Below are 10,836 nucleotides of genomic sequence, written 5' to 3'. Positions count from 1 at the left end.
CAAGAAGGAACAAAGCCCCCGACGTGTTTGTGGACATCTGTTCGCCTAATCTTTATCATACAAAGGATGCTGAATAAATCCACATTTAAACCTCATATTTCTTCAAACAATTCTATGACCCCCGCTGTGTTGCATTGTTACGTGCGGATCAATTTTACGTAACAAGGGGTTTGTTGCATCACACACCTGCATGTTAACGCAGGATTATTTGAAAACAGCTGCAGTGGCAGGTGCCTTAATGCAGGTGGAACTAAAATTTTGCATAAAAAGGCTAGAAACTTAAGGGAGTTACATCTTTCGACAGCGGATGCAGTGCCTCAAGCATCATGGAATGACCTTCACCCGACCAAGGGTAAGTTTTTGTTGATTCGAATCTCGTCAAACTGTTTAGGAAATCAAATTACTTGTGATTAAATGAAAAAATAATTTCCTACAAGATAATGTATGACTGTCTTTACAATGCGTGATTATGACGACAACAATCCGGGCTTGTTCTTGTGAATTCACCCGCAATAACAGTGCCACGTGCTGCTGTGTTATTGCTAGTGACTTCGTGCGAAAAGATCCGGTTTAAACCACCGTTGTAATCCAGTTTTATTGTGACAAACACGCATGGTAACTGTTTAATGTTTACCAAATGATTTCGGTTTTCTTGACTTGTACAATTAGCAGTTCCAGTGCATTGCCAATTTGTGAAAAGTTAAATGCATGTTACAAGGTCATGGCAATAACATTAATCTCGCTTACAGATCACCTTCGCAACAGTTTAAACCGGCAAACTGATAACGTTTTTTAATTAACATTGAACAACGTGTATGCATGAAACAAATCCCAACCGTTAATCCACCTTTAGTATAGCATTTAAAAACGCGTCGACTCGCCAACAGTGTCTTTTTGACAAAATTGCTTCGTATTTTATTGAGTTAAATAATTTATATTCGATAACGTTCTTCATTTTTCAAATCATTAAACGTAACGAACATAAATTTTGAAAGTGTAAATTAAATTGGTTTCATGTAAATTGTGTTTGGCGTAAATTTTCGGAGCGATCCGAAGCAAAATTAAGGGTGGTGAAAAAGTTTAGTACAAAAGATCGGCAGTTAAAAAAATGCGTTTTACGTGTAAGTTTCCAAGCAAAAATTGTCCGACGGAGTTGTTTAGGAAGAGTCCCGTTGGACAGAAAAACGCTAGAATGAAAAACAGTGAAAACAAATTTATAAAAAACTTCCAAACTTTCAAAACAGAAAAAAAAAATTCATATTCGCAAGTAGCCGATCTATGTCTTTCAATTAACATGCGACATTCTGCCTGGTTATGGATTTGCGATTTGAGTGCACATGGAGGCAGTTCAACAGAAACTTGCATAACGCACATAACCAATATGCGTTTCAACAGAACACAACCGCAAACTTTATACAATCCAGGCACATATGGAGACGATATGCAGTACCAGAAAAACTGTACAATACTTTTTATCACCACTTCAATTTGTTTTTTGTTACATATAACAAGTATGTACAGATGTTAGAGGACATAGTGAGTGTTTTGAGTCAAAACGTTCACAATTTGTAAGCGTCGGCAACAGGGTTGTCGTGACCCTCGTGTTTGTTCTTTTTCTTCTCTTTCTTTAACTTTTTTCTGCAAAGTTAGAGCCTCGTTTATTGTCAATATGTCCTGCTTCCACATGCAATCTTTATTTTATTACGTAACAAAACGTAGGTTAATTTTTGCTTTTTAATAGGCGAAGGTTGCAATGCAGCCATTCCCGGAACAAGGCCACTCCTCCAATGCCCACGATCATGAGTTCAAATCTCACAGGAAGCGCGATATTTTGCTCGCTACGTTTTTTCAGGTAAAGGTGGCTTTGATCCAGTTCTGGCTGCATTGATTTTTGGGTACAACATTAACTTATCTTCTTTACGCCATTTGAAACAATGCTAACTTCGAAAATGATTGTGACGTCACACACTCACTTTGTCTTGCAGTAACAGACAATGGCGACAATGAAGGCGATGAGGAAAACGCCAGTCAGCACTATGAACACGATCAGTAGAATTCCCGCCAGCTCATTGGATATTGCGATTCCTGCACAACATTTTTATTGAATAAATGTCAACTTTTTAAATAAGTTTTATTAAACCTGCGTGTTTCGACCATTTTTTTCTATTGCAAATAATTCTACCTCTTTGCGTCTATCAACCACCGTAGAAACACGCTGGTCGACTAATTGTGAATTAAACCGGCAACTTTCTTATCTTAAGAATCCCGCACTATTTGATGAGCCTAAACTGTACATATACCACAGGTTTCATGGGGAGTGCAAGCCATATTAGGGAACACCATAAGGTTTTCACCACCAGGCACGAAATGTTTGTAAATATTCACGTCCTCCGCATAAGTTCTGTACAAAGTTTATGTGTTGCTCTCATTGCACAAGCCTGCTTCCAACACAAGTACCACCACTGTATATAGCGTGTACATACTCCTCTATCGCCCTTCTATTCCTACCTAATGTTTCACCAACACTCGCTTCGCACACTTCATCAGTGGTGACGTCACTGCCGTCTGCGTTTGTTGTCTCGTTGCTTGGCACCGGGCAAGCCAATCCTGTGGTGAATGTATGTTTGTTTATTTGTGTTCGTTTTTTACGTTTGTGTCGTCACTGTACCTAACACGTCATAATACAAGTTCCAGAAATCGAAACTTCTTGTAATGACGTCATCCGATGACGAGTTTGCAATCGCGTCCCCTGTGACGGTGTTCGAACCCAAATCAAAACGCAATGGGCAAGCGTTCGAGTTTGTTGCGTCATATGCGGGCCATTGTGCCGTAACATTCCCGGGACTATTGGGGTCTCTGCATGTTAAAACTTATTTAAGGAAAACCTTTAGGAAAAGTTCGGTGGTCGTAGACAATAGGCGAAATTAACAGCTAAAGTTTTATTGTCTGTTCGCTCCAAAGTTTACGTTCGCTATCATTCAACAAAATAAAAAAGGATTTTCGAAATTCCAATGTGTCGTAGTTGTTGAACCTGTTGCAGTCGTCAGCCGTTTTTTTAACTGACCCAAACTATCATCACAACATAAATAATTTTCCCTCTATAACAACTGCAACTTACCCTGATTTGGCGAAATTGGTCCAATACGTCATCATGACGTCATTAAGCTCGGGGTTAAATTCATTGTAGCCGAACACGAACGACATTTCCTGGCCTAGGGAAGCCCCCGTCACCACCCCAGTTATGGGTGACTGAGAAGTTTGAGTGAACTTGTATTGAAAGACCGAACATTCATGGCAACCTCTGCTGTTTGCCACCGAAACCTGAAGGTAAGAAATGTTTTGAATCCTCGCGCCCCAACCTTACGGGGCTTTAGTGTGCTAGGGCATTGCTATACGCAACACAAAGAATTATTCCTAATGCTTGGCGCCCAAATAAGAACAAAACACGCGGTTTCACTGACATCAGTTTGGCTTGCTGCCAACTGAACACAATTGTGACGTAAGAAGTGCAACATTCGCAAATCATTCAACCCTGCAAACGTTTCATTCACTCTGGGCTGAATTATTAACTGGTCAAAAAGCACTGACTCAAGACAGGATTTTATTTTACCACAAACACATTTTGTGAATAAATCCACACCTCTGTCGCCCACGTGGCGTAAAGTTGGTCTGTTAGAAATGACGTCACTTCGGCGTTGTATTCAACATCACTCAAACCAAACACATTGGTCACGTGACCTCCGTAGAACTGTTGATAAGCCTTAAAGGGAAAAAAAGGCAGGGTAGAAAAGTTATCAACATTACGTTAATTTCGATCAAGATTTCCGCTTGTGCCATGTTACCGGTGGCAACAATTCCCGCATATAATGCAGTCAAGCGTGACCGAGTTTACTCACCCGTGACATCCGTTCTACAAGATCTTGGGTTATTTGTCCGAACAATTCCGGAAACACGTTTACAATCACTGTTGCCGTTATGTTTTCGAACGAGGTTGTTGCAGCCGCGGCATTCGACCCAGCTGCGTCATTACTTCCGATCATGACGTCAATGTCTAAAAGTAGTCGATTACGTCATTGTTTAATTTCTATGTGTAAAATTGCTTCTGTTTAAAAATGCAATTTGACAAAAACATGGATATTTTTTTACCAGCAAGTAAACTCATCAGCGCCACCTACTTGTGGAAAAGCTTTCTTGTGCAATGACGTCATGTGGAAACAAAACACCGAACTGGGAATAATTGTGTGGGCTCCAAGCACCCTGTCGTAAACACAGTTTAATTAAAGTTGTTTCATATTAAAAACGATTATTTGTGTTTAAATTTGCAACCGAATTTTTTGTCACAGATTTTAAATTCAAAATTATTGGCGTTAATTGGTAACATTGTTCCAATAATTTCGAGTTTTTAAACTCACCAAATCGTTCGAGATTGCTTGGAGATCTGTGGCTGTGGCATTTTCCAAACCAGTGTCAGGCTCCAGAGGATCGAGAGCTTGCATAAAATCTGCAAACAAAATATAAACTCGATTGTTGGAATGCCCCACAAACTTACAACCAGGTTTCTGGTTAATCCCTTGGATTTGGTTCACATCGATTGAGTACAAATCTCTGATGTATTTGCATAGCCCGTCATGCGGAACGTGAATTATATTCTAGACAGTGCTGACCAAATTACTTATAAAAACAATTTTCAGCTTATTTTTGCTTGAATCAGCAGATTCTCAGCTTTGGAAGTCAATTTTAAGATAATACGCTCAGCTAAATTTTATGAGTTCACAAATTTACTGAAAAATCAATTTTAATCAAAATGGTTCGTGGATGCGAATGAGAACATGTTTATCAACTTTCACTTCATCCCACCTTCGTATTGCTGTACAGCTCTGTCAGTTGCCCACATTTGGTCGTTATACTGCGCACTCTGGATGATCGCCCTGCTGAACAGGGTGCTGCTCTCTGTCGCCAACGTGTGGAGGTGCACCGCTGAACCGCCAGCGCCCTCGCCAAATAAGGTAATGCGGTCTACGTCGCCACCAAATGACTAAATTCAAACGGTATATGTACAAACTGAGTGTTGATATTTTTATGAACACGTATACTGTGATTATATTTCAGTAAAAATACACTCATACTAACAAAAACAGTATTCATATCCGCTTGGTTTTGTTTAAACTATTTGCAAAACAAAACTAACATTCAACTTTGGATAATTTCCCCATTGACACCAACTCACCCCGATATTATTTTGCACCCACTCTAGCGCCATCCTCTGGTCAAGCAAGCCAAGGTTCCCCGGCATAGCGTCCGTACCGTTAGTGAGAAAACCGAAAGCCCCCAAACGGTAATTCATCGTAACCACGATGACGTCAGTGGCATTTGCCAGATTTGCACCCTTGTACATCGACCCTGTGGACGTTGAACCCGTCTTATTATCCACCAGCAAATAACATTTTGTTCCACGGGGGATCCGTGAGGATAAGAGCACGCATTTCATCACAATTTACAATTGTTTGTGAATATTCCGCTTTCACTGTCTTCGTTGTTTGTGTTAATTTTTGAACAAACTATTTTCAATCTTTCCCACTTGTTACCTTATTTTACTTATATATGTGTAGAAATTAAATTTACAGAAATATATCGAGTTTTTAGTTTGTCACAAGCTTTTTATGTGCTTGGGGCACTCAGAAGTGATGGAAGAAGTCGGTGGCGACAGAAATTTTGAGAATCACTGAACTGAACGCTTATCATGGTATCTGCTTGATTCGTTTTATAAGTTAGTTGGTCTAACGTTTATAAATAGTTTATTGCGTGGATTTCAGGTAGGTAGTTGGACAATTTACCTGTCCCAGTGATGAAATTTCCACCATGAATAAATAACATGACAGGGAGGTTTGTGAAGTTGTCAGTAGGGGTGTAAATATTCAGGTACAAACAATCCTCGCTTATTTCAACATCTTGATCGAGTCGACCTGTTGAAGGATACATGGGTTTGTTAACTGGTTTCCAAAAAAAATTAAAAGAAAAATGCACGTTGCACGGCGTACCAAGGGGGAAACACCCCATGTTGCTGAAGAGGAAACATGCAGAAGGTGTAACGAAAAAACATGGGGATACTTTTGCTGCCAGGCCTACTACAATTTAAACAGGCCAGACCTATTAACAAAGAATAAACGACCCTTCGCAACCCTGTTTAAATTATAACATTAGGACTGCTGCAGGAAGGCAAATAGTGTATGAGAAGATTTTGTAAAAATCAATGATATTGGTTCGGAAATCGCAGTGAAAATGTGTAGATCAGGATTTGGGTTGGGCCTTGTTACCCTTGTATCCGCTTGATAACGGCTATCAGTGCGGTTTGCGAGCTGCTCTAAGATTACAGTTTGCAGAAGCCGACATACAAGACGTTTAACAACGCACAGTCTTCACACTCGATTGAAATAAGAAACTGAGGATGCCCGTGCAGGCAAAATCGGTTTTTCGACATAAATGAATCAACTGACTTCAAAGCGAAACTTCTGAGTTTTACGTTATTGGCTGTACTTATCAACATAAATTAGTTTGTTTGCGTTTAGTTTATCTGCATTGTTTTTTTCAGGTAAACTTATGTTGCCTGTAAGAAGAACAACGGATTTCTCAGTTTCTTTGCAACACCGGGATTCGAACCCGCGATATCCTGGTCATCAATCCCGATCAGGTAATTTTACTATAGGTCGGACGCCATGTCTGATTTTACCAAACAAAACTCTCTTGCCTTCGTTTGTAGTGCTCCCTCTAGCGTCCCTTAGCAATAAAACTAAATCACGTCGTTCTTGCATGCATGCTGCACCATATGCAGTGGCGTTCAACGTTTCGTTCCAAGGTTGAACTGGTACGGGTGGTTTAAACCGGTTTAAACCGGTTGGTGGTTCAGCGTAAGGAACTCCGAGGAACTGGATTGATTCCATACCCGGAGTATCACCGAACGCGGTGTTCCCAATGACTGGAGTGAAATTCTCCTCCGATCTCTGCATATGGAGCAAAGAGCAAAAACTCGTTACATACCTGAAGGTCGCCCCAAGGTGAAAACTGCTGACACAAAACCGACTCCATAAAAATTTAACTTTTCATACCTGCCCTCTTATCGTTCCTAGAGGCGTCTCGACAATCAGATTCGAATCCACCTGACAGATTGATTCGTGGAACAAAAATATCAGCAACAAGATGACCGGCTTGCAGTTGAGACACTCCATGTTCTGTAACTGCGACTTCGGCGTCCTGGATGGGTAAAAGTTGACAGGAAAAATAACAACAAGGGTTTCAATGTATTCTCTACATGGAACAAGAGGCAAAAATAATAATGGTTAAAAAATAAATACATATATGACGTAAATTCAAGTTTTTCGGAAAATTCTTTCAACAATATAATCAAACATTTCAGCAAATCAATTTATAGTGTATGAGAGCTGCAGACAGGGTGTATACACGCACTGTTTCGACCTGTAAGGTCTCATCAGTGCATCTGTGTTGATTGTTACCTAGTTTGGTAACCAACATATCGACGATTGACCGAAAGGTACCACAAAGTGGAGACTAGTGTGCCTGCTAGTGTGAAAGCTAGCACAGTGCCACATCAACAGCTGCACTGATGAGACCTTACAGGTCGAAACAGTGCGTGTATACACCCTGTCTGCAGCTCTCATTGATTATTATGGCTCTTTTGCGCATATAAAATTATAGTGTGTTGTATTATAACAAAATTCGAAAAAATTACGCTTTGAATTTAATAACACAAGGTTTACTACAAAGCATGTAAAAGTTAGTATTTAAGTCCACTAGATTTGTACTTTGCGTGCTCCGAAATGTGTTACGTTCAAATGCTGCGTTTAATTGTCTAACGACGTTTGGTCCTGACAAATATACCGGCAAATTCCCCCTTAAAACAACAATTTTCATTTACAGAGTTGTCTGTAGTACCAAACCCTGCACAGGTATCTTAACTACGCAACAGCCGGAATGTCTTTTGAAGAAATTTCTCGTTCGATATAAAGTCTTTATCAGTGTTCCGTCAACACAGATCCTACCCCCACAAAACGCGCGCGGTACACGATGTTAACAAACAGTTTAATCTTCGTTTCTAGGACGACACGATGTTGCCTTCGGTATGGTGACCCCCAAAAATTGAATGGTTTCTTTGTGACGTAATTTTCAAGGAAGGGACACCAGCTTGTAAAGGTGAATGTACCATCGTTTTTTATTCAACTGATGACAGTGACAAGCTAACAACTGATCACGTTATTATTATAAGCCATAACAGCGGTTTCCCCTAAAAGTATTTAGGCTGCAGATATATGCAATTCAGAATTGATATATTTTGATATGTTACAAAATGCTTCAAAACGCGATGAGACAAAACGACAACAATCACTCCTAAACATAATCGCACGAAAACACTTTTTTGGTGTGCTTTTTCATTATTTTGTACTGGCCTCGATCCATAAGGTCTTACTAGGTTGTAACTACAGACTACCGGTCTGCAGCTCACTACTGTTCATTAGAACTCACATGCTCCCATACAAAAGCTCTTACTTTTTTTCCAAAAATTGTCACTTGTTAAATTGATTTTCTTTTAAAAATTTATGTAACGTTCATGTAACGAGACAAAATTTGTCAAGTAAACATTAATTAAGTAACAATGGTTCAAATTTTGGAAAATATTTTCAGACATGTACTATTTATGTGGTCTTGAACGCACGGAACATCCCCGGTAATTAATTAAATTCCGAAATATTTGTCCTTAATTCGTCATGCTTGAGTAATTGCACCTTTATAAGCATTGCGGACAATCCATCTTTGGTTTTCCTTCTTGATTTTAGTTGATTATTTAATTTTCGCCTTTATTTTAATTTTGACCATCGTGAAAATGCACGAAACTGGAGTTTTCGACTTGCCCGACAACATCATGGTAGACATTTTGAGTCACTTTCACGTTCGTGAGCTCCTGGTTTTGACAAGGTGACTATAATAACCTTACTAGTGATTGTATGCGAAACGTGTTTTGTTCGTACGTGTTTGCAATATGTTGTTTAAAGTTCAAACTGTTTGTGGTAGTTTTGGGACCGAGCTACTTTAACTGTAGTCCTAATCACCTGTTAAAAGAAAAATATATTTAAAATCTCAAATGTAATGTGATCTCTTGACCACTAACATTTATCTCCTAATCTTTCTAAAGGGTGTGCAAGCACTGGCAGCAACTGATATCTGATCGGTGGTTATGGAAAACCGTACAATTCTCACCAGATCCAATTCGGAAAGTGTGTCTAGGAAAAATAGTGCGACGATATTTTTCACAATCCACGCAGTCAGTGGATATTTGTGGAAACCAAAGATGCATAACAGGGGCGTATGCGTTGTCAAACAGTGTTCTTGATGCAATTACTCTGAAAAGCCCAAACCTGGTCACTTTCAAGGTAGAATGTTGTATATTTCACTTGATTAAACTCATATTTATTAATTATTGTGATATTTACTTGCACAAAATAGATTATTACTTAAACTGGATATATTTGTGATTAATTTTTAGTTGATAAATATTCCACTTAATGAAATACTTACTTAATGCAGATTGAATATGAAAATTTAAAGGAAGTCAGTTTAAATTTGCTTCCATCAAGTGTACAACACCTTTCCTTCACCAAATGTGAAATTCCGCTCACCAGTTTGGACGACTGCTCTAACAAATTCAACCAACTCAAATCCCTAAGTTTTAGAAAATGTCCTTGTTTGACTGAAAAACACCTGTTGAAGTTTGGAAAGCTTGAAAGACTGGAAAGGCAAGTTGAACATTGCTTTTTCATCTGCTAATTTAAGTGGAGGTTACCCAACTTGCTTATGGTCATTTTCTGAGCAAAGTATTTTTTTGGTAATAAACCAAGCTAATTACCAAATAGATTGGAGGCTTTCCATTTTATAGTTGTGTTGGTCATTATAATAAATTTTTGGCATTTTTTATGAATGGTTTTATTTTTGCAGGCTGGAGTTTTATGGTTGCTACAGAATTGACCATGATGCTGTGAAAGTAATAACAACCAACTTTCCGAACTTACAAACACTTGTAATGGTTGGATGTCCTCACTGCAACGACCAATCTTGCAGGGATATCTCACTCAAATTACACAAGCTGAGGTCGTTTGAAATGGAGGAATGGGTGGATCTTACACAAGCTGGTGTTGATTTTCTACTAGGTCATTCTAAACACCTTAAATTCTGTAGTAACAAATGTAAGCAGATAAACAATGGCGGAGTGGTGATCCATGGTTCCAGAGTCCATTTGTAAAACTTGCCTTTGTCGATTTTGATTGTGTCTGTGATCTGTTTGTCATGGACTCGCGACACCTTACCACTGTTTTTATTTATTTGTGCAAAATATATTTTATCGTTTCCAAGAAGGAATTCAAACAAGATCATTTAAATGCACATAGTTGTGGGAAGTCTGTTTCGGGGGTTTTACAGCAAAGGCAAAAAGTGCTTTTAATGTTAGATATAATGTGCATTACCAGTCGAAAAGATTTCTCACCGGCTGATATTATTGCGAATTTGTAGTAATACTTACGGTCTGTTTGTATATTAAGTACATCGGCAATCATGAGTGTTGGTGAGATTTGCTTTACGCATGGCTGCTCAACGACGTCATGGACGTCTTACGGGCGAGCAAAAACAAACACACTGAAAAAAATCTAAATAACACAACTGCCCACGCACTGGAAATGGTTTTTCTATAATAGTTCGGATTCTTCAGCAAAACTTCGGTGTTAACAGCTCGCGGTTGACATAACCTTGCTAAAATCTTTTGGTTTTTTAGCCAAT

The 10,836-nt window shown here is 39.0% G+C and overlaps 2 protein-coding genes across 2 annotated transcripts; one reads left to right on the top strand and one right to left on the bottom strand.

Annotated features, from left to right (window-relative positions):
• Positions 1–1,559: 1,559 nt before the first annotated feature.
• LOC145890956 (carboxylesterase 1C-like) lies at positions 1,560–7,223 on the bottom strand. The gene is made up of 14 exons (XM_082981897.1): positions 7,104–7,223; positions 6,728–6,998; positions 5,835–5,963; positions 5,228–5,400; positions 4,858–5,035; positions 4,413–4,501; positions 4,176–4,257; positions 3,897–4,051; positions 3,641–3,760; positions 3,119–3,321; positions 2,669–2,856; positions 2,509–2,607; positions 1,974–2,085; positions 1,560–1,638 (listed from the first exon to the last, which is right to left on the bottom strand). Exons 1-14 carry the CDS (start codon positions 7,221–7,223, stop codon positions 1,560–1,562), a joined length of 1,998 nt encoding a protein of 665 aa, XP_082838023.1.
• A 1,617-nt stretch (positions 7,224–8,840) lies between these two features.
• On the top strand, positions 8,841–10,422 carry LOC145909761 (F-box/LRR-repeat protein 12-like). Its single transcript, XM_082997116.1, has 4 exons — positions 8,841–8,985; positions 9,203–9,440; positions 9,595–9,803; positions 10,003–10,422. Exons 1-4 carry the CDS (start codon positions 8,894–8,896, stop codon positions 10,304–10,306), a joined length of 843 nt encoding a protein of 280 aa, XP_082853242.1. The 5' UTR covers positions 8,841–8,893; the 3' UTR covers positions 10,307–10,422.
• The last annotated feature ends 414 nt before the right edge of the window (positions 10,423–10,836 follow it).

This window comes from Ascidia mentula, chromosome 1, assembly GCF_947561715.1.
Source record: "Ascidia mentula chromosome 1, kaAscMent1.1, whole genome shotgun sequence".
Lineage (NCBI taxonomy): Eukaryota > Metazoa > Chordata > Ascidiacea > Phlebobranchia > Ascidiidae > Ascidia > Ascidia mentula.
Note: the sequence above shows the minus strand (reverse complement) of the source record. Positions and strands in the feature narration are given on the sequence as shown.

Bases quoted from the DNA above. Each gene is read 5' to 3' on its own strand.
- LOC145890956 (XM_082981897.1), bottom strand. From the start codon at position 7,223: ATGGAGTGTCTCAACTGCAAGCCGGTCATCTTGTTGCTGATATTTTTG. The intron at 5,036-5,227 runs GTGAGTTGGTGT...GTTTGAATTTAG, and splicing joins GGGTGCAAAATAATATCGGG to TCATTTGGTGGCGACGTAGA. The intron at 4,052-4,175 runs GTAGGTGGCGCT...GACTACTTTTAG, and splicing joins ACAAGAAAGCTTTTCCACAA to ACATTGACGTCATGATCGGA.
- LOC145909761 (XM_082997116.1), top strand. From the start codon at position 8,894: ATGCACGAAACTGGAGTTTTCGACTTGCCCGACAACATCATGGTAGAC. The intron at 8,986-9,202 runs GTGACTATAATA...ATCTTTCTAAAG, and splicing joins GAGCTCCTGGTTTTGACAAG to GGTGTGCAAGCACTGGCAGC. The intron at 9,441-9,594 runs GTAGAATGTTGT...TACTTAATGCAG, and splicing joins CAAACCTGGTCACTTTCAAG to ATTGAATATGAAAATTTAAA.